General features: G+C 46.0%; 1 protein-coding gene across 5 annotated transcripts in view; it reads left to right on the top strand.

Annotated features, from left to right (window-relative positions):
- Positions 1-23,383, top strand: part of TLN2 (talin 2) — a 426,530-nt gene that overhangs the window by 332,108 nt on the left and 71,039 nt on the right. For all 5 annotated transcript variants that reach the window (XM_072962302.1, XM_072962304.1, XM_072962301.1 and 2 more), the window contains 8 exons: positions 80-199; positions 1,219-1,416; positions 2,460-2,599; positions 10,715-10,808; positions 12,754-12,843; positions 14,735-14,857; positions 16,162-16,305; positions 17,945-18,106. In XM_072962302.1, coding sequence (XP_072818403.1) covers positions 80-199; positions 1,219-1,416; positions 2,460-2,599; positions 10,715-10,808; positions 12,754-12,843; positions 14,735-14,857; positions 16,162-16,305; positions 17,945-18,106 — 1,071 coding nt within the window. The remainder of the gene's footprint in view (positions 1-79; positions 200-1,218; positions 1,417-2,459; positions 2,600-10,714; positions 10,809-12,753; positions 12,844-14,734; positions 14,858-16,161; positions 16,306-17,944; positions 18,107-23,383) is intronic.

Below are 23,383 nucleotides of genomic sequence, written 5' to 3'. Positions count from 1 at the left end.
TGCTCATCCCCAACACGTGTGCAGGGATGTTTGCATTGAAAGCCTTTCTGATGCGGCTTTTCTCCCTCTGCGTGTTCAGGTGGCCAAAGCCGTCTCTCACTCCCTGAATAACTGCGTGAATTGCCTCCCTGGGCAGAAGGATGTGGACGTGGCCTTGAAGAGCATCGGGGAGTCGAGCAAGAAGCTGCTGGTGGACTCGGTGAGTTTATGGCTCGGGACGGGCACCTGGGGGACTGGGCTCGCGTTCAGTGGGAGCAGCGTCCTCTCCCCTCATGGGACCTCTGAGCAGCTCACCTTTCCCTCGGGGGTCCTGTTTTTCCTGCCTTGTCCTTGTTTTGCCTTCTGATCAACAGAGTCCCCGAGTAATGCTTCTAAAGTTTACTTTTTCTTTGAGCCCATGTTGCTGTTTGCTCTCAGGTCATCCTGAGATGCGATGAGGCAGGAAAGGGGATATGTGACCATCTAACTTCTTATGAGGGCACCTCAGGCAGTGACAATCAGGTGATAATGGGACACGTGTTTAGAGCTCACAGAGAAAGTGAGCAGTCTGTGGAATTTCTCTTTGGGGCCTGTTCCTTCCCTGTTGTGTGAGCCCCTTTAGAGCTTTGTTTCTTCTCTGCCTCGTGCCTGGCACATTCCAGGTATGCAAGCATTGGGTGTGTGTGACCAGCAGAGCCTGGCTTGACCCTCTGGAACTTTTCACAAACCCTGAATAATTCTGCTAGTGCTGTGTCTGTGGAAAAGCTGTATTGTTAGCAAAGACCACTAATGAAGAAATTTGGCGGCTATTAGTTTGGAATAATGAGATTTAAAGTGAGAGCATCTGCTTTTTAGTTTCAGGAAGCTAAACCTTTGGGAGTTTGCATCTAAGAGAGCCAAGATTGAGCGGTGGTTCAGAGAGTGGATCCCAGAGTCAGGCTGCCCAGGTGTGAGTCCTGGCTCTGCCACTTAGGAGATACAGGCCCTAGGGAAAGCTGTCCTTGCTGTTTTTAGATCTGCTGTGTCTAGGGCTGAATAGGTGTTCAATAAATTAAAGCAAATGAGTGAATGTATATCCATTGAAGGTCAAACTTCACATGGGCTCAGACCACACAGAGCCTTTTAGGCTGGATGACTCAGAAATGCGTCCCTGGAGTCTGTCTTCCCTCTGCAACACCTACCTTTGTCTCTCCTACACAAAGTAAAAGTTCTCATGCAATGTGCCCTCTCTTCCCACAGTTACCTCCAAGCACGAAGCCTTTCCAGGAAGCCCAGAGCGAACTGAACCAAGCAGCGGCCGATCTGAACCAGTCTGCCGGGGAGGTGGTCCACGCCACCCGGGGCCAGAGCGGAGAGCTGGCCGCTGCCTCCGGGAAGTTCAGCGATGATTTCGACGAGTTCCTCGATGCCGGCATTGAGATGGCAGGCCAGGCTCAGGTGGGTGTGCAGGTGGCTGAGTGGAGCTGACCCTTGCCTCTCGACCCTGGGGGACCGTCCACCCCTGAGGCCAAGTGGCAAAAGGGAGCCGGGGAGCTGTGAGCAGCCCACACCTTTATGTTCCCTTTGCTGCTCAGGGAGCTCCGTGACCTCATGGGAATGGCATTCCCAAAGACGCGATTAGCCCATGGGTGAGGTGCGTCCTGGAGATGACGGGTAACTTTCCCACGATCCTCCAACAGAACCCATTGTTTTATGTACACTTTTTGGAGGGAGGGCAGCTCTGCCTCCTGTACTTCAAATGTGGTATAATATAGTGACAACTCATGTACTTGAGGTTTAGTGAGCCCATTTGAAGGAACTATGTCCTACCCTGAGTGTCAGGTCATTAAAACTTACCTCCTTCAGATGAACAGATAAACCCCTTGTTAGGAACAAGGGAGCATGACTGGTCTGGTGTCGGCTTCCAGAGATGTTTTTTCTCAAGCTCCTGTGAACTCCCTAAATGAGGCACCCAGGGTGTTTCTTGGTCTCTTATCTACAAAGGGTTGTTTCTCGGATGGCAAGCCAGGTGAGAAATGCGTCCTTTCCAGAGGCGGGAACCTCTGGGATGCAGTCAGCTCTGCATATCCAGACAGCGCTGGTCATTTGTGCCAGGCTGAGCCGTGCGAGCCCCTGACAACTCTAGCATTGTTGAGCAAGATGCTGGAATTGTGGCCTGGTCTGTGCACACTCTCTCTCCCTCCCTCCCTCCCTCCCCTCTTTTAATGCCCACACTTGTGAGACAACGCAGCTCTTGGCTAACCCACTTGGGGATGGATTTCTGTCCTGTTGTGTATCTTGGTTTGGTGTCTGTTTGGGGAAGGGCAGACACTGGGCAGAGTCTCGATAAATTACGCATCTACAGACTAACTGGGCAAATTGGGCTTCGTGCAGTCTGTACAGATAACCTGCTTCCGTTTCACGATGCTGCTCCGAGCTCTGAGTGCTGCCTGGGACAGATGGACAGTCCCTAATCACTCTGGCTCCTTTTGACCTTCCAGACGAAAGAAGACCAGATCCAAGTGATAGGGAACCTCAAGAATATCTCGATGGCATCCAGCAAGCTGCTGCTAGCTGCCAAGTCTCTCTCTGTAGATCCTGGGGCGCCCAACGCGAAAAATCTCCTGGCTGCAGCTGCGAGGTAAGAGTGGAACAAGATGTGCTTTCACGTGTGGTTAAATCGCGTCAGTGTTTGCGAGATGCGCCTGACATCCTGCTGCTTTTGCTGAGCGAAGAAGTGATGTTGTCCTCATGTAGTCAGAGTAGGAGGCGAAAGTAACAGACGCTGGTCTCTGATTAAACTGGCTCCGTTTCCATGTGCTTTTCCCCATTAACAATGCCTCTGTCTCCTCTTACAGCCTTTTCAGGAGGACTTGCTAGGACTTGAGGCTCCCACTGATTTATAAACACGATGGCTTAGATTTTTTTCAATAGTGTTAATATCTTTCAGATCAGAGAAGTAATATATGTTTATTAAAAAGAAATCAGAGGATGCTGAAAAGTACAAAAAAAGGATTTTTTTTCTTTTTTTATTGAATTATAGTCAGTTTACAATGTGTTAATTTCTGGTGTACAGCACAGTGATTCAGTTATATATATATATATATTCCTTTTCATATTCTTTGTCATTATAATAGGTTATTACAAGATATTGAATACAGTTCCCTGTGCTATACAGTAGGACCTCATTGTTTATCTATTTTACATATAGTAGTTAGTATCTGCAGATCCTGTACTCCGAATTTCTCTCTCGATCCCCTTCTTTCCCCCCCAATAACCACAATTTTGTTTTCTATATCTGTGAGTCTATTTCTGTTTTGTAAATAAGTTCATTTTTTTTACATTCCATATGTGAGTGATCTCATATTTTTCTTTCTCCTTCTGGCTTACTTCACTTAGAATGACGATCCCCAGGTCCATCCATGTTGCTGCAAATGGCAATTTTTTATTTTTTATGGCTGAGTAGTGTTCCATTGTATAAATATACCACAACTTCTTTATCCAGTCATCTGCCGATGGACATTTAGGTTGCTTCCATGTCTTGGCTATTGTATATAGTGCTGCTATGAACATTGGGGTGCACGTATCTTTTTGAATTAGAGTTCCCTCCAAATATATGCCCTGGAGTAGGATTCCTGGATCATACGTTAAGTCTATTTTTAGTTTTTAAAGGAATCTCCACACTGTTTTCCATAATGGCTGCACCAAACCACATTCCCACCAATAGTGTACGATGGTTCCCTTTTCTCCACACCCTCTCCAGCATTTATCCAAAAAAAAAAAAAAAAGATACTTAACTAGCCATTCAGCATCTCTTGAGTACTTACTCTGTGCCTGGCACCAGTGTTGATTAGGTGGATTTAAACATGTTCACTCGGTCACACGCAGAAGGGCTCTAGTTCAGAATGAATGGGCTGGTGATGGGAGTAAATTGTTTTGGGAAATATATTAAAGCACAAATCTGATTTAGGATGATGTCAATGTCCTTCTTTCCTGTTGTTTTCGCCCTGAGAAGTGGGTAATACAGTACAATTTCTGCTCCAGGGCCACTGTGGCAATTTAGTTCCATAACTAGTGATTGAATGCTGGTACCTGGAGAAACCACAGTGACAGCTGACAGCCCAGGGAGATTTTATGTTGTCAGTCCCACATTCGTCCTCTTGAACCGAGAGGGTAGCGTGTTTTACACCTGCGTGGTGGTGTAGGCGTGTTTTCCTAACATTACTTGGCATCACTGGATATATAGGAAAGCCAACAGCAGTAAGAGATTAAATACAGGACAATTAGGATATAGAGCATAATTGGAAACATTTTCAAAATGTGTGCAGATTGGTGATTCTTAAAAAGCATGGCTTGAATTCTACTTTAAAAAAAATTTTTTTAATTTGGTTTTGTTTGCTTATTTGTTTTTTTAATGTCATTATCTCTCCTGGCTTTAAGTTTTCAGAATCAGGAGACCTAAATTCTAGTCCAAGCTTTAACGCTTGACGAACTAGCTTACACTGGTCAGGCCACTCAACCTGTCTAAACGTTCCCATTTGCAGCAGGAAGGTGTGTGTGTAGCATCATCCTTAAGCCCTGTTCAGTTGTCAGTGTATAAGCTATCATGGTACCGATGGTTAAAACCTGACTCTGGTCTCCTCTTTGCTTGTAGTGTTATTTTTTTATGGGGAGATTAGATAATTTCAGAGCAGTTCCCTTGAAAGCCTTTGAGTTTATTTATTCCCAAATACGTACTTCAGTTTCAAAGGATAGCTAGAGCCACTGGGTGGCTGGAAAAATATCCTCACTTCTCCAGTTCCATCTTATGCTTTGTTTGTGGTTGTTCCAGTAGGTGAGTGCCCTCCCGGGGTGAATGGGGGGATGAGGAAGAACTGTGATGTCTGTGGTCTCTGTTGAGCAGCTGTTTGTTTGTTTGTTTGTTTAATTTTTTTAATTGAAGTACAGTCAGTTATAATGTGTCAATTTCTGGTGTACAGCACAATGTCCCAGGAGCAGCTGTTTCTGATATAAAACCCTCTTAATCACATTTTTCCTAAAAAGAACCTTTGGATAAGGCAACTGATGTTGCCAGGTATCTGAACACAGATGTTTTTCATTATCTTCAATTTTTTTACATCATTTCAAAATTACAGGGGGAGGGTGTAGCTCAAGTGGCAGAGCACATGCTTAGCATACACAAGGTCCTGGGTTCAATCCCCAGTACCTCCTCTAAAAATAAATAAACCTAATTACCTCCCCCTCAAAGAAAAACAAAGACAGACAAACAAACAAACAAACAACAACAACAAAAATATTACAGTTTCCAACTTAGAAAGTGTTGTTGACTCTGTTAAATTATGGGAAAGAAGGGAGAGCATGAACTGGCCTTTTGAAAACCCGGTGAAGAAGGGAACCCAGGGCCTCAGTGCTTGTTGCTGTGTCATGCCTCTGTGGGTGTCCGGAGGCCTCCTGGTGGTGAGATTGAGGAAGGGAGCTGGAGACCAGGTGAAAAGACTTTCTTTGCTCTGTCTACCCTGGCTTTCAGCAGTTGACAGGGAGAGTTCCCAGCCTGATGGTTTTCATCACCAAGTAAGCACTTAAAAATCATCACGTGAATTGATAGTTTGGGGCCGGAACAGCTGCAGGAAGATGCTGGACCGTTCTCCTTGGCTTCTTGGCACATGTCGGCAGGCTCTGCTCCCTGGGATGGTTTCCCAGTGGAAGCTCCAGCCAGGTCAAGTGAGTCAGGCAAGCTCCTCTTGGGAAATAAGGCTCTGCCCAGCTAGAGTACGTTCATTCATTCTCTTGTTACTTCGTTTGTTCATTACACAGACAAGTTACCACGTTCCTGATATGGGCCAGGCCTAGCACTGGGTGCTGGGCACACACTGTAAGGCAGGGACAGCCCTGGTGGAGTTAGGGCGAGGCACACACAAGAGCAGGTGGCCTTTGGTTTATCTGGGTCTTGCAACAAACCTGTGCATAAGTGCCCTTGGAGGTGGGCAGCAGGGATCCGATTGCTGTTGGCCTCATCTTCAGCCCCACTGCCCTCCCTGTTCTTCAAGTGAATGTCCCCGAAGGCCCCAGAGATGCTACTGTGGGGACCCAGACCTGGACTGACTTGGCCCTCCCACTCCTACGTCAGCAGAGTAAACCTTTCTTTTTTCCTTTTCAGTGATTCTTCCTGCTTTGGGGAAACAGGTTTGCTTCTGGAGAAGCAGTAGAGTATGTCTGTCTTTTTGCTCTACTCATCTTTGTGCATCTGAGCCCAGGTGCCTCTGAGGAATGTGGTCCCTCAGTTTCTGATGCCTAGTGGGGAGGAAGTCATTTTCTGTTGAGAGTCCGGCTTCTTTCTGTGTACCTGGTGGGCTCCGGCTCTTTTCTGACGAGTTGGGTAAGCTGGAGACCCTTTGTCAGTGGTTCATCAGCCTTTTCCCTGACCAAGGACTGGCCCGATGCTCCTGGACTTAGTCAAGGAAGTGGAGAACCAGTTTGCAGTGGCAGAAGGAGGGCGAGTCCTACCCCTGAGCCACTGCTCACACCCCAGTCCTGGCCAGAAGGACTCGGGCTGAAGGCTTCACCCCACCTGCCAGCGTCAGGACGGTGTTCTGCTGCTTCCAGTCCCCCGAGGGCTCCCTGGGACCTTGCAGGAGGCGCCTCTTCCCAGGCAGCCCTTTGCTTTGAGGTTCCCACCAGGCAGGCGTCCTGCTGTCTCCAGAGATGGTGGAAAAGGGTGACCCAGCAAGCAGCACTTCCACACTCTGAAACAGAAAATGTACACCGGGCCTTCTTCTGTCTCTTGGTCTCTTCTAGAATGTTCTCTACCCACGATCCAGATCGGGATCTCACTGAGGCCCGATTTTCCAATGGCTCTGGTCCATGTCAGGCGCTCCCTCGAAGGCAGAGCCTATGCCACTGTCGAGGCTTGAATCTCCTCGGGTGCTCCCGGCGCGTCCTGCCTGCGTCTGGCCCATCCTGCCTGCTGTCCTACCCCCGGCACTGCTTCCTCTGGCTGACCTCTATGTCTTGTCAGTTCATCGTCCTGCCTCTCCAGCTGGATTGCAAGCCCCTTGCTTTCCTATAGAGACGTGAACGATGTCATACTGTATCATTTTGTACCCCCTGTGCCTTGTCCGCAGTAGGACCCAGGGAATGTGGACACGTGAATTTGGGTTTGCTCTTTCCTGCCTTCCTAAGCGCCTCTTTCCCTTGAGGAAGGGAACTGTCTGGAGTTGCTCCCCTCCAAGTTCCCTGCTGGATGATTTGTGCTTTATAGATCATCAGAAGCACAGATTGGTTGATTTTCTTCTCTCGACCTCAATTCCATATCTGTTGAGAATGTCGTGCCAGAGCTCACAAACTCCTGTCTGAATCAGTTTAGTATCTCTGAACACTAAACAATCTGTAGCTTAGAAAGCCTTTAACACCTGAGGTTGTAGACCCCAATTTTGTAAACACTGAGAGTGGCTGAATATGCTTAGGTGAAGAATGAATCACGGGAAAACCCTGTGTCTAGGTGGTGGAATTATGGTTTTTTAATGTTTTGCGTTTTTTTAAGTAAACTTGTTTAGCTTTGGTCATTACCCAAAAAAGGTGTGGGGAAAATAAAGGTATCTCAGTTCCAGCCTGTCTGAATTTATATAGAACAGAGGGAAGGTGCAGCTAATTTTGGCCGTATTTTTATGACAATGTAAGTTGGTTAATTGATAATATTTTAGTAGATTTACTGAAATCTTTGCTTTAAAAATAATATTGTAAGGTCACTGTTAACATTTGGATAGGCCGTTCTTTCATTTTTCTATGCATATATATTTATTTTTACAGATGTGCACTCCTGTGGTTTATACTGCTTTGTAAATTTTATTTTACTTAATTGTGCATCATGAATATTCTTCTGTGATGTTAGGACTTTTCATGGAAGCCCAGAATTCTGTCGTAGTCTGTATGTTTATTTAGTCAGTCCTTTACCATTGCGTATTTGGGTTGCATCTTATCCTTTGCTCTTATAAATAAATATAATCTGAAACCCCCATTGCCCTCCCCGCTCCTTTATTTTTACTTAAACATTTTTATGATGATTTAGATGGAAGTTGGTTTTTGTCGGTTAATGTTGGTGCCAATCCTTCAAACTGTTCATATCCGATTTATAACATTCACTCTGCTAATAACCCTTTTCAAATTGTAGTGGGGGTGGTGACACAGTTTAGTTATGTTCTCAAGATAAAGTCTTAGTGAAAAACAAATAAATGTTCTTTAATTATATTAAAAAAGTTTTTTAAACCTAGTTTTAGTTTAAAACCTAAAAATACTGATTTTCATTGTCAAATCTATATAACCATTTGCCTCTGTGCCACTAAGTTTATTATTTAGATATGTAATGGAGGCCCTAAAATCAGTTATGGGGATAAATGATACCTAAATCATGCTTTTTAGTCATGGATCAGTATTGGCCAAGTGATTCACTCAGATATGCGGTGCTTTACTGGCACTTATGTGAATTTTTTCCAACCGCAAACTCTTAGTCTGTTGGAATTTTTTTTTAACCCTAAGTTTTTGTTTGAAAAATTTTCACTTCTAAAAAAAATAACTAAATGAATAAGAATGAATTGCTATATGTTCTCTGGATTCGCCAATTGTAAACACTTAGATTTTTATGGAACAATCTTCATATATAAGCTAGGTTTTGACAATGTAGACAAACAGCAAACACTAAAAGAAAGAAGCTACATGGAAAGCTTGTGTGAGGGGTGGAAATTGTCCCCAGATGACCATGTCACCACAGTCGGGGGCTCTGTGCACCCTTTAGTGTGTGGACATATGAGCCTGCCCTTGCAGAAGTGTGTCTTGAAGGCTGCCACACACAACACGGTGTTGGACTCTCTGGGGCCCTTCCAGGGACTACGTCACAGAACGCATCACAGCCTGCACACGCTAGCAGGGCCCCAACGAGGGCTTGTCCTGCCGTCTCTGCTCTTGTTTCGCTTTGCCCCTGGAGGACGGTGCTTCTCCATGACTCCTTAGGGAAGCACTTCTCCCCCAGATAAATGAATCAATAGAGCCAATCTTACAAAAACTATTTTGGGATTCTTTATTGAGCTGAGGAATGTTTTTCTTCTTCCCGTCACTCTAGCCAGATTTAAAATTCCAATCAGTAGCTCCTCATCAAATAATTAAGCTGATTGCCTTTGTACGTTGGCAACATCATTTTGCATCTAATTTGATATTCTGTGGGAAGCTGCAAAGCCAATTTAACTAATGAGAGGAGGCATCTTTTATATTAGTCAGTGTTAATGATTAACTGCAGTGTGTGTCCTATATTGGTTTTGTTTGTTATATTTTAAGTTGCCCATTAGCGGTAGTGGTTACTGACTATGAATAGAATTCAGAGTCCTGCCAAAAGAATGGACCAGTTATGAACCTGCAGAAAAATGGTTGTGGATCTGGCTTTGGAGTCGGATATGCATAGATTTGAGTCTTATTTCGGCTCTTTACTTGTAGCATGCCTTTAGGGAATTATCTCACTCACGCTGTTTTTTTATTTATAAAAAGTAACGGTATTCAATTTATAAAAAACAAGGGTATTCATTTATAAAAAGCAAGGGTATTTCTCAAAAGCAAGAGTATTGAATTTTAAGACTATGAAAACGAATATATGTATGTATGTGCATGACTGGGACATTGTGCTGTACACCAGAAATTGACACATTGTAACTGATGGTACTTTAATTTAAAAAAAAAAAAAGAGTATTCAATTTTAAAACAGTGTAAATCTACAATAATCAAAACAGTGTGGTATTGGTGAAGGGTTAGATGCCTAAGTCAGGGGAACAGAGTCCAGAAGTAGACCCACACAGATATGGCCAGTCGATTGTCATCAAAGTTAGAAAAGCTATTCAATGCAGAAAGGATAGCTTTTTCAATAGTATTGGAATAATCAGACATCCATATGTTCCCCCACCCTACCCCCGAAAAAAGAATCTGGTTCCATATTGCACACCTTATTAAAGAAATTAACTCAAAGTAGACCATGCCTTTCCAAATTATCCGCAGCTTAACCTAAACAGGGGCTGCCCAGGAGGGGTGAAACCCTTGCCAATGTAGGAAAAAGAATTCAGCCTCCTCCTAAGTTCTAAAAAGAATAGAAACACATATAAAATTGTCTAAGAGTATCTGATTCCTATTAATTTTAACAAAGAAAATAGTGCTTTTAAAGAATAATCTGGAGATAGCTTCTAGGAACTAGAATTAATGGAATTAATGGAAAGAAGGAATTAATGGAAAGAAGAGGTTTTAAAATCATAAGGCATAGCTTACACAGGTTACTGTATGTCTGTTTTAAAGTATGCAAAATAGTCCAAACCATACAAAGGCAGTCCAAAATAGTCTAGCTCAGATAATCCTATTCCTTATGGGCTGCTAGTGAAGGATACTGAAAACAGCGTTAATATGAGCTCTTTGATATTTGCAACTTTTGTGAGTTTTTTCTTGTGACTGTATTAAAAGATAGCCCTACTTTCTTAAGAGACCCATCAGGGCTTTTAAGGGTGAATCAGATGAATACTTACTTAGAAGCAAAGTGGGAATTCTCCTTCTGTCCTCCCTGACTGTGGTTTATTTTTGCTTGTTTAGAGCCTTGTGGAAGAGCTCTTGCTGGGACCGCAGCCTTTATAGTGAATTAATTGTTTTTCTAGGGATCCTACAAAATGTAGTTGGGGAAATTACCGTTGATCCTTGCAAAACAAAACAAAAAACATTCTTTCCATTTCTGTGGCAGAGCTGTGACTGAGAGCATCAATCAGCTCATCACGCTGTGCACCCAGCAAGCTCCTGGCCAGAAGGAGTGTGACAATGCCCTGCGGGAGCTCGAGGTGGGTCCCTGGAAAGGCTGCTGAGGACTTAAGAGCATGCGTCTGTCTGTCCTCTGCCGCTGTCAGTTTCTTCTCCTCCATTCTGGCCTTTTATCTTTCTTGGGAAACTCCTGGAGCCAAAGTGCCAATCTAAGTGGGAAAGAATTGAAGACAAATTAGATTTGGTGGGATTATATCCCCCTTGCTTCCCTTTTCCCACCAAGATGAGAGTTACATTGTTAAAGGATTGTTTATTTCAAACAGGAAGAGGCCTGTGGTATTGAGAGTAGGCTGAAGATAAGCAGTTTCTACCTAGAAAGTTCCAGAGTGATTACTCTGAGGCAGTTATGAGAAACTGGGATAGATGGCGCTTTTTGAGTGAAAATGATGTTCCCATACAATTTACTTTGTAACCTGTAGGGGGCGCATTAGAGGAAACCAAGAAGTAACATGTATTACTGTACAATTAAGATGGCAGTGGGGCCCTTAGTGGCCCAGATCAGTGTGGATGCTTATCAATTTATGTTCATCCTTAGGGCTTATTTTTAATGGAAAACTCTTTTGTGCTTATAGAATGTACGTGGGTGAACATAAAGTCACGGTGCCTGCTTGTGTGTAAAGCGTTCCTGACCAATTCAGGTCATATTGAAACAACCAGGTGGTTATCTCAGTAGAAATGGGCTGTTTGTACCCAGAGCACCTTCACTTCTCTGGACAGGAAGACCCACCATGCCAGGAAGGGCGTGTGCGGGGACGGCTGATTGCAGCTTCTGAAGGATTTAATTGAGGCTCAGTCTGCCGATGGCAGTAGGCCACTGGCGTGGCTGGAAGTAAAAGAAAGCTTGTTACCATGGGACTGAAGCATTCTGAAAACAGTGGAGAATGTTTCCCACCTTGATAAGTTGCTGCCCAATCCTAGTCTGTTCATATTTGCAAATAGATATGGTATGTGGGTGTTGAGCTAAATAAGGTCTGTTGGCCCCAATGCAAGCACTGTCCCTTAATGGCATCCTTGGTTGCCAAAATGAGGACTATTTCAGAGTGGCTGTTACTAAGGCAATTTTGATTATCCAAGGAGTGGGAGGAGTTTCCTCCATAAAATGAACTCCTTTATAAAGCTGCCCTCTCCCTGAGATCTTTGACTGAGTAACTCAGCAGTTTTATCATTACTTCCCTCCCACCCTTGGTAACTCAAGTGACCTTGTCTTTTTGTTGGCTGTTTCCTCAAAGGCTGCTAGTCCCAATGTGCATCCTTACTCAGTGGGGAGGAGGATGGGTCGCCGTATCCCTTGACTTTTCCTCCCTGGAAAAGTCCCTCTTAGGTGATGATCAAGGTTATTAGAACATGAATGCTAGTGACGGTTGGAGACCAAGACAGAAGAAGCAAGCCCCATGCCCAGTTCCTTGATGGAGACCTACACAAGATTCAGCATTTTCTATACTTTTAAAATTAAAAACAAATGAACCATCCCAGTGGGCAGTTTAAGGGAGTTACCTCTTTTCACATCTACCCATTAAAAGGTTCCAGAATTGAAAACTGAGAGCCCTACAAGAAGAAGTGAATTAATGTGCCCTTGAAATTAAAACTCCTTGGAGTCATCCAGCGGAGAGAAACTGTGCTCATTGACCATCAATATAGGTTGCCTTCCATTAACTTTCAGATTCCTTTAAGAAGAAAATCTCCCCCTTCTGTGAATACCATGCTTTGCCTTCGAATGTGAAAACAGGAGATTCTCCTCTGTCAGAGCTAACCCCAGACACCCCCACCCCGATCAGTGTGGTGTTGCTCACAGGAAATCTGAAGTCATGAACACCGTGATCTAAATTCCTCTCAGGAGTCTGAGTAATAAGTGATTATGACCAGATTCCTGAGTATGGAGAGGAAGTTGATAGTTGATATTTTATGTTGCATTTCCTTTGTTCTAGAACACTTGCTTACTTTTAAAATTGTGTTCTCCTTCTGTAGACTGTCAAGGGGATGTTGGACAACCCTAATGAACCCGTTAGTGACCTCTCTTACTTTGACTGCATTGAGAGTGTGATGGAAAATTCCAAGGTAAGCCTGTCTGTGCTGGTAGCCTGCCTTCTCATTGTGGCAAGAATCTAGCTATGCCTCGTTTGAGTCTGCCTGTGGCACAAAGCCTTGTTCTCAGGTGCATCTCAAACCTGACTGTGCACTGGAATCACCTGGGGTCTCGGTGAACAGATTGCTGGGCCACACCCCTGAGTTTCTGATTCAGCGGATCTGAGGTGGGGCCGAGATTGTGCATTTCTGACAAGTTCCCGAGTCCTACCCACGTGGTCCAGGAGCCACCCTTTGAGAACCACTGCTTATACCCTATGTGAACCAGATCATGTATTTCCTTCCCCTGGGGCTGCACTGCCGGGGAAAGCCCTTCAGTGAACTTGACTTGTGTGAGACCCCCTTGTGTGTTCCTGTTGCCACCCATCCATGGCACACATTCACAAGAGGTGTGAAAAATTATGGGTTTTTTTGGGGGGGGTGGGGGGTGGCAGTGAAAATATCTAAGCTAATACAATGGTTTATGGCCTCTCTTCTCCAAATCTTAACCTCACTCAACAAAATCTTACTTCTTAGAATTTTATTTGATGTGGGTCGCGACTGGACAGGGAGGTGTCCAAGAAACCTTCTTAGCAGAGCAGCAATAATAATATTTTAAAAGGTTGAGAAACAGACCTATGGTAATAACGCCAGCGTTTTTGAGAATGCCTCCAGTTCAGGTTGAAATGAAATGCAAGTGAGATGAATGGATATTGGGGAATTACAGCTTGGCTTTGTACTTGGAGCACGATGTCTGTTTACATCACGCTTACATTAGCTTTGGGGAGACATCTGAACTGGTGATGTCAGGAGGGCTCGCCTCGAGCTGGGCTAAGGCTAGAGTTTGCCCTGTCCAGCATCCTTTATGGAACTATGGATGGTCTAAAGGGAGGATGTATATGCTTTACACACTTAGATCCAAAGAAACTGTTCTTCTTAAAGAAGGATGCAGGGTGAGGGTAAGGAAAATACTGTACGTAAAAATACCCTCTAACTTCTTTGCTTTGCAGGTCCTTATGTAAACGGAATTATTTTGTATGTTTAAGCAATTTTAGAGAATTTCTTTTCCCATCCGAGATTGACAGAAGAGCTCTGTGTTGACAAAGAGCTCTGTGTTGGGTTCTAAACTTGGATGTGATCATCTCTCTAAAGAGTTCTGTTGAACATCCTTCAGTTCTAAGATCTAGGACCCTGGAATGCAGTACCTGCCTGCCTGGGGCAAGAGGAGGCCCAGAGAAGACACAGCGCCAGATATGGGGCAGGCGCCTCGCCTCTGCCCACGTGACCTTCTGTCTGACCTTGTGCAGGGTACTTGACCTCTCTGAGTTGGATACTTTTAGCTGCTATTTTAAAGACCTATAAAAAGAATACACCAATGATTTTCAAAATAAGGGGAAATACTTTAAAATTTTAGCACTTGTGTTCAGACTCTCTCTCTCTCTCTCTACACACACACACACTTCTTAACAATGACATGTTTAAATTTTACTGCCAATGAATAAGTGAATAATATTGGGACGGGCATGACTTCACCTACAGCTCGGTGGATTTGTCTAATTTTTATATTCTGGGAACTAACAGTTCTCAATTTAGACCATTCACCCATAGGATGCCCTGTATAGATTTTACTTTATTGATCTGTGTATGTTAACTCTATCTCCTTGAGGTACAGGTAACTTCTGGATGAAAGCTTCATACTTTCATTATTCATTTCTCTTTATGGAACAGAAATGATACCACCATCTTGAATCTCTTCTTATTCCAAATAAAGGAAGGAAATGGCCAGAACTGTAAATTAAGTGGCCTCCAAGTTGGAAGCGTAGGCCCTTGACCCCACGGTCTGAAGGAATGTTGGTCAGGATGTCACCAGTGGTTTGCTTTGCAGGTTCTGGGAGAGTCGATGGCAGGGATTTCGCAGAACGCCAAGACCGGGGACCTCCCTGCCTTTGGGGAGTGTGTGGGGATTGCGTCCAAGGCTCTCTGCGGACTGACGGAGGCCGCAGCCCAGGTAAGGGACTGGGCCCTGGGCCCCACGATGCTGGCCTTCCAGCCCGAGTCCTGTGCCGGGTCCCCATGGGAAGCACGGAGGGCTACAGGGGGAGCTTCACCTATGGCTCCATCTCCGACCACCACTGCAGAAGCCACGGAGAAGCCCATGGCTCTTGTGCTGGCTGGGCATCAAGACAAAAGTCAGCCTGTTACCTCCAGGGACCTGGAAGGACACTGAACACTGCAGACCCAGCGTAGGGTTCACAGGCCAGCTTTTTTTTTTTTTCTTTTAAGGTCATTGTTAACAGATAAGTTGTTTAGGGGAAAAATAGGTATTACATAACTGAAATTTTCTCTGAGGCTTTAGAGTTGCAAAACTCTTAGTCATGCTTTTTTTAGGATCAGAGGGAGAAAAAAGTAAATGCCATCGCGCAGAGATACGATCAGGCATGTTCCTGGCTCGCCTCTGACTGTCCTGTGCATTTCCAATAATTACTGGGCTCCTGAACTTTCAAAAATGTCAGCATTTACCTTGAAGGATTTAGCATTTGACAATTACCTTGAGCCTAGACGATTTTACTGAACCAAAGAAAAAGATCTCTAGTTTGGGGGATGAAATCATCTTCCCTTTCCCTGCCTCTCACATCTCAGGGGAGATGAGTTAAGGTTAAAATCTGTCCCCACAGATTCATTTTCTCCCCATTACTTGCCTAACACATCCAAAGGGTCTGAAGGGAAGACCTCTTATAGCCCTTGGTCCTCTTGGAGATCAAACACTGCTTTTCTTCCCACTGCACCATCTAACTCATTCTTTCTTACTATTGGAAATACCGGCCTAAATAGTAAGGAAATATTAGGCTACGAGATGAGAAACCCTCATGTAGGTCAGGCTCCAAGGTTAAGCAGATGCAGCAGCTCCACGCCATCAGTCTACACCCACTTCTTTTCCCTCTCCCAAATGCCAGCCAAAGATTGAGCTTCCTGCTGAGGCCGGGCCCCTTCATGGTCACAAGGTGGCTGCCAGAGCACTCAGGGCTGCATCCATTATTGGTCATGCCCTATGAAAGAGCTTCTTGAGGCTTTCTTAAGAGCAAGGAGATTTCATTCCCAAAAGCCTGTAACAGGCTCCTGCTGGCATGTCCCTGGCCCAGGCTGGGGTCAGCCTGTCCATCCTTAAACCCTTACTGATGAGCTGACTCTGACCACCTTGCACTGGGAGCACCTGAGAATGACTGCTGCGTGTGTGCTGTGGGACCCTGGTCTCTCACAGGCTTTTCTAGGAGCGCAGAGAGCCTGAGCCGTGGTTTACCTCCTCCCTTTCAGGCTGCATACCTCGTTGGCATCTCTGATCCAAACAGCCAGGCGGGCCACCAGGGCCTCGTGGACCCCATCCAGTTTGCTAGGGCTAACCAGGCTATCCAGATGGCATGCCAGAACCTGGTGGACCCCGGCAGCAGCCCGTCACAGGTAACCGTGGGGCGAGCATGTGAGATCTGTGTGTCTTTAAGCTCTTGCAGATGGGTTGGGGAGAAATGAGTAAAGAACGCTGTTCTTTCGGAGCTTGCAAAGCCAGTTCAATGCAGTGCTGCAGATAATGACTTTGGGGGATATTGCAAAATGTGGTAAAAGTAGAAACAGGTAGGTGCTGTGGAATGGAGTGCTGGAAGGCAGGAGGAGTGGCGTAATCACTGCGAGGGTCATCAGGAGTCTCACAATGCCGTTCATTCAGTTCAGGGGACCTAGGCTGAGGGCTTGTCCTGTGCTCAGCGCTGAGGGTCAACATGAGTAAGCCCCGATCCCCTACCCCCTTGGCTCTTACTGTTGGATAAAGTTTCAAAGGTGGAGTGATCAGGGTATGACGACAATGCCAGGGATGCACAGAAGGAGGTGTGATGAAGTCTCAAGGGGCTATTGAGGTCCCTTCCCAGAGATGGTGGCACTGAGTGAGGCCCCAGAGCTGGGTCAGAATCCACAGCACAGAAGGAGCCACAGAGACATTTGAGAGCTAGACTGTTATGTGTGGGTTTCCATGACACGTCTAATACCCAAGTGGCATGGATTCTGTTCAATTACTAAAGCGGTGTGTGCTGAAGGAAACAAGAATGGCCTGCATGGGCTAGCAGAGGCAGCCCGTGAGTGGCACGTCCACCGTTGACCCTGGGACCAGCATTCTTGGGGCAGGAGAAGGACCCAAGTAGAGGAGGTAGCACAGGGGCCATCTAGACCTAAGACAGGCGTCAGTGCTCCTGGGATTCCTTACCTGTCCACTTAAGGCTCGCTGGTAACCATGGGGTGTTACCAGCCTCAGCAAAGTGGATCACGTGGATTCAGAAAAGTGCTTTGTGGGTGGAGACTGGGAGATTCCTGAGCCAGACCCCTTAATAAGGTGCCTATACCCACCTGTGGGTGAAGAAGGCACTGTCACACCTCAGTGTTTGTCTCGCTCATCTAGACCTGGATTCTCCGGTGCGCTGGCCACTAGCTGCACATGGCTGCTAAGCACTAGACATGTAGCTAGTCCAAACTATCAGCTCTTAATGTAAAATACAGCCTGGATTTCAGAGACTTGGTATGATAAGAAAAGACTGTAAAATCATTATATTCTAAAATTGGTTACATGATGAAATAAAGTATTTTGGATATATCAAGTTAAATAAAATGTATCATTTAAAATAATTTCTCTTGTTTCTGTACTTATTTTAATGTGGCTGCTAGAAAGTTTAAAATTAGACATGTGGTTTGCATGGTGTTTCTGGTGGGTGGCGCTGGCCCGGACCCAGGGCCACATGCCCCCTGGCCTCGGGTTCCAAAGCGTAGCTGACTGCAGCTCCTTTGAGACTACCTGAGCCCAGCCCCCTCCCACCACCACATCAGCACCTCCTTTCTTTTTCTTTGTTTATTCTTTCTGGCTTCCTGATTCTCTCCCTCTCCTTTCTTGGAGTGACTTCGGGGGTGACAGAGCTGGAGACAAAGGTTTTATTCACCCAAGCCCTGGACATGTGAGTTGAAGGACAGTCCAGAGCTTGAGACCAGAATGGCTTCCTCTGAACTGGGCCCCTCTGCACTGAAAGCATAGGGTGTCCCCAGCCCGGTCCATGCTTTCTAGGTTCTGTCAGCTGCCACGATTGTCGCCAAGCACACCTCAGCCTTGTGCAATGCCTGCCGCATCGCCTCGTCCAAGACGGGCAACCCCGTGGCCAAGAGGCACTTTGTCCAGTCAGCCAAGGAAGTCGCCAACAGCACCGCCAACCTGGTGAAGACCATCAAGGTAGGTCGCTGAGCTGAGGCCTTAGGAATCCTTGGGGCACCTGTTGCAGAGGGGAGAGAGGTGTGGGATTGAAGCTCGGCTCCCTGAGACTTGCTTCTAGAGAAGTTCAACTTCTAATCCAGTCTCAGGATTTAAGTCACTGAGGAGGAGTTCATTAGTGATGGAGATATTTATCATGAAAAACCAACAAATAGCCGTGATCTATAGTAACCTTCTAGGTAGTGTTTGGGGAGTGGTAAACTATGTGCTCAGGGGGGTGATTTTGAGGGGCTAGTAGGAAGTCCTGCCATTGTTGCTAAATCTGTCCGGACCAAGAAAGAAGGTGGGTGGAGAAGGGAATGGGAAATTCACTTTGATGTTAAAAAGGGGGGGGGGGGTGATTTAACTTATCCTGTGATATGTACTCTGTTTATAGTTTAAATGTTTAAATTGTAGCATCAACTTTTTTTTATTGAAGTATAATTGATTTACAATGTTTGTTTCAGGTGTACAGCAAAGTAATTCAGTTATACATATATATACTTTTTTTTCAGATTTTTTTCCCCATTATATGTTATTACAAGAAATTGAGCATAGCTCCCTGTGCAATACAGTAGGTCCTTGTTGTTCATCTATAGCACCAACTTCTTAAAATAGAGTGTTCCCCGTGTGTAACAAGTTCATCTCTATGTTAGTGGCCATGGACACATGGGGGGAGGCGGGGCAGGGTACCCCGTGAGGAGGAAGTCGCAGGAGCTGGGCGGAAAGACCGCAGACCCAGTCTGTCCTAGGTGGGACACCAAGCTGACAACAAGCAGCTGACCTTGTGGGAAAGCAGCCACAATCTGGGCAGCAGACCTCAGGCAAAGAGCCCAGCGCCCCACTCTGAGCCTCCAAAGGATAGTGTCGGGGAAGGCGGGCTTCCCGTTCTCTGTGAGTGGGACACGCAGGAGGGAAAGGCATCGGCGGGCTAGCATTCGACAGAGGGGTTTTCACACTCACCGAGGTGGGACGATCTGCTTTGTTGCTCGGCGAGTCCCGGGGTGATGAGGCTTTGCCCCGTCCTCTCCAGAGAGGATGGTACTGCCCACCTCATTTCCCTTGCTCTACACACATCCGGTTTAATCATGTGGATTAATCTGTCAATAGGCTGAGCCAAGCAGAAGCCAAGGAGAGATGGTACAGCCCAGCCCCGCCGTGGTTGGAAGCGGGCAGGCGAGTGACCTGTCGGTAATTTCTCAGCTGTTGAAAGTTTTTTTTTAACTATTTTAAAAACAAACTAATAAACAAAACCCCCCAAAACAACCAAGTTAAAATCTACCTATTTGAAGGCAATAATAAGATAGATTGAAAATGAATAAATAAAGTCAGTGCCTGGGAGCCCCCAGGATCCCAGAGGCAGCTCACCCTAATTCCCTTCCTGGTCCGTGGCATTCAAAATGAGTAAAGCTTGCATTTCTTAATATTTTGTTTGTGCAAAGCCTGTTCCCGGTGTTTTGTGTGTATCACGCGTTCAGTCCATGCGACTATCCTGTGCTTGTCATCCCCATTTTACAGTGAGGACGCTGGCGCCCAAGGTTAGGTAACATTCCCGGGGTGACTCAGCCAGGAAGTGGTGGATTGGAATTCAGACCCAGATCCCCTGCTCTCAACCCTGGTATGCAGTTCACATCTTCGGTAGAGAGTCTAGTCCAGCTGACCAGCCTGGGAAGAAATGCCTGGGTGTATTGCCAGTGCTTGCGTGCAAGTCTCGGGGAGGCCGGGATGGAGAGACAGCAGTAGAACTGAAAAGGAGTGACATCATTGTTGGTTGCTGTGTAATTAACTAATTTCGGTTAAACTTGGCCATCTTCTGATCATCAAAACACAGGCTATATTTAGGTGGACCAAGGGAGTGAAAAAGACAAGAAACTTTTCTATACAAATTCTTGGAAACCTTTCTTTGCTGCCTCCTCCTTGGTTTTAACTCCTGACCTCTCTCTGTTAAGATCTCATCGTCTTCTCAGAGGCAGTCCCTCTTTGTAATTCTCTGCAGCAGATGAGCTCTTGTGATGGCCTAAAAGATAGGCCTGTGCAGAAACATCAGGGGTGGTGATTCAGGGTGGTTGTAATGTGGAGAAGGTAAGGGCCTCCTCTCCCTGGAGCACCCTGGGGGTCAGGAGCAGTGCACAAGGAACAGAAACTAACCTCTTGCCCCTCAACTTGCTGAAATGCATTTGGTTTTTCTGTTCCCATCACCTGGCAGCCTTTGTCTGGGACGATGAACTTTGTTCTTAATTTACTGATAGAAAATGGCACAGATAGTCTCACTGTCATGTACCATAGTACATACACATTGACTAGATAACCTGTGTTAAGGAATGGTTAAGAGTCCTGTCAAAGAGAGAAACAAATGAATATTTAATTTCCTAAATGCTTAAGACAGCTGCCCTCAAGGCTGCATTTTGCTCTAAGTCTTATGCTTTAGTGCTTTTTTTTTTTTCTTTAAACCAAAAGGATATGCCCAGCCTAAATCCCAGTTGCCACACCTTTAGAGTCAGAGAAAGGACAGAGAACCGGGCGGGAGGAGCACTGGAGAGCAGGGAGCAGATTACCTCACCGTGGGTTATCAGCACCCATTAGAATGCATGCCTCCAGGAATTGAAAATCTCTCCTGATGGCATTCTTTGCAATCCCAGAGCATGGCTCAGCAAGAATAAATACGGGCACCCTCCTCCCTGCCGGACCCTGCTCTCAGGGCCGGCCAAGGTAGAAGCAGACGGACCCCTAACCATGGTCACCACCTCTCTGCCGGGCCCCTCGTGGCCCGAAGCCTGCTTTTCTCTCTCCGGTCCGCTCGTTACCCAGCCTCAAGCCAGATGTGTGGAATGGAATGTGGTTTTCAGTGTGCAGTCACTCAGGTTTGGGTGCCAAGTAGAAATTGTGCAGCCACAGCTTTTTTTCTCTGCGAAGTGGGAGCGTAGCCTTGCCGCTCCCAGCGGAGTTGAAGCTCGAGGTTTTGCAATTAAGCATTTCCAGGGCGTACGAAGGACGCCAGACCCAGCTCTCCTGAATCGACCTCACCTTGACTGTAAGTATGTTGTCTTGGTCGTCCGTGTGTCTGGATTGGTAAAGTAGATTTCTTGAGAAGAAAAAGAAGGAAGAAAACCTCTTGGGCTTCTGACACCTCATTCTTGTTGCCTTTGTCTGCGGTCAGTAGGAGGGAAGGGAGCTGGGGTTCTTGGGTTCTGATCTAAGGAGTGAGCTTGGCACAGCGTGTCACTTTCTAGGTGTTGGCTTTATCACCTGAAACATCAGAGCTTTGGGATCAAATGATCTGTAAGATCACTCCTAACCCCCAAAGTCCGGAAATCTGTGATTCTGGTGCCCATGTAGAACTTGTGTCTCCCAGATCCCTGTGAGATTTTGCTGAGTGTGAGAACATTCAGAGGAGCTGGCCCAGGGTGGAGGGCGCCCTCGTCCTGATGGGACTTGAGCATTTGGCTAAGTGGCTCGACCCTTTCATTGTTAACGCTGGCGTACTAGACGTTCTGTGACCTGGAATGTTTGCCTGAGAACTGTCGTGCCTGCCAGAAATTTCACTGGATTCGAGTCTGCGGTTTACTGGCGTGGCTCGGCAGCCCCCAGAGCAGAAGCAGCATTCAGGAGTGAAATACTCTGCCTGTGAACCAACCAGCCTCCCTGATGCTAAATGCTTCCTTTGGAGGAAATAGCTTTTCCCTCTTGAAAATGAAAAAAAAGCGGTAGATTAGAGCTTGGCCTTCTTGTCTGTAGTTCCCACTCTTTAGGGTCCTGTTCTTGACCAGCCTGGGCCACGTGATATGTGGTTTTAGGGCCCAGGCTCAAAAAAAAAAAAAAACCAAAAAAAAAGCAAAACCTTTCTTCATCCTGTTGGTAACGTTCATGAAACTGCAGAACTAGAAAATGCTTCCTTGGGGTTTACCTGGGCTAATCATCTTGTCATTTTTAGTAAGTTCAGCTAAGGGTTGGTGGCTTGATCGGACATCTGCCTTCCCAATAGGCTGAGAGCATTGCAGAAGGTAGAAAAGGGTGGGAGGAGTGTGGAGAGGTCAGAGTCAGGAGGAGTGAGCAGCGCCACGGAGAGGCTCAGGCTCTTCCGTTGAACTAGAGCCCTGTCCTTCCGACCAGAGCAGGTGTGATTGGTGCCGCTGGGATTCGAGTTCCCTTGACGCCAGAGTCCACTCCTGCCATCTGCCTGCTGGGGGTTGGCCTGTGCTGGGACCACTTTTGTCAGGGCTCCTGCTGGACGGCACCCACCCTGTCTCCCACTCTGATTTCCAAATTGCTCTAAAGCCTGTAGGGTCTGGAGTCAATGATATTAATAGCACAACTGGATTTGAGCGCCGAGATGGTTCCCTGCCACTTTGCCAGTGCAGCGTTCCAGTGCGGGTAACAGGTGCTAACTCAATGTTTACTGAGGACGTGGCAGTTAGGACTGAGGCTGTATAAAAGCAGAAACAGACTCACAGACCTAGAAAACAGTTACGGTTACCAGAGTTCGGGAAAGGGAGGTGGAGGGATAAAGTGAGAGTTTGGGATTTATCTGTACATAAAGTAAATAAATAGCAAGGTGCTGCTGTACAGCACAGGGAACTATATTCGGTACCTTATAATAGCCTATAGTGAAAAAGAATATGGAAAGGAATAAACATATATATGTATATATATGAATCGCTATGTTGTACACCAGAAATTAACACAACATTGTAAACAGACTATACTTCAGTTAAAAAAAGAAAAAAACAACTGAGGCTGTGTGTATGAATGAGCAGCAGCCACGTAGGGTTTCCACTGGGCCTGGAGGAACGGCAGAATGGGCAAGGTTACGGTCCAGGTCAGTGCCTGTCCGGTGGAGAAGGGCCTGAGCAGGGCTGCGCAGTCTCAGGGAAGGCTACATTAGCGGGCTTGCGGGGGTTCCTCTGAAAGTATTAGGATGTGTAATTACGGTCTCAAGCTGCCAAGGCTTGATTGGAATACAGCTGATACTCAGATAGCCTTTAAGCCAACCATGCCCGCCTACTCTTGCCTTCTTGAAAGGGAGCAATGCTCCTGTCTCAGATCTGGTTTGTTTCATAATGCCGGTGCCTCTGGGTTTTTTGTTCACTGACTGTCTAAACTGACTTTTATACACTCATAATGCTAAAACTAAAAGTTTAATTGGTCATTTAACAAGGAAACTTACGTTCTTCTACAAAGCAAACTGCCTTCTCAAGTGTAGCCCTTTGTTAGGAGGGAGGGTGCCGCCTCTGGGTCACAGGCTGTTGGTTCCAAGAGTCT

Source organism: Vicugna pacos, chromosome 6 (genome assembly GCF_048564905.1).
Source record: "Vicugna pacos chromosome 6, VicPac4, whole genome shotgun sequence".
Classification (NCBI taxonomy): Eukaryota; Metazoa; Chordata; class Mammalia; order Artiodactyla; family Camelidae; genus Vicugna; species Vicugna pacos.
The sequence above is the reverse complement of the archived record's forward strand: the minus strand, read 5'-3'. Positions and strand labels throughout refer to the sequence as shown.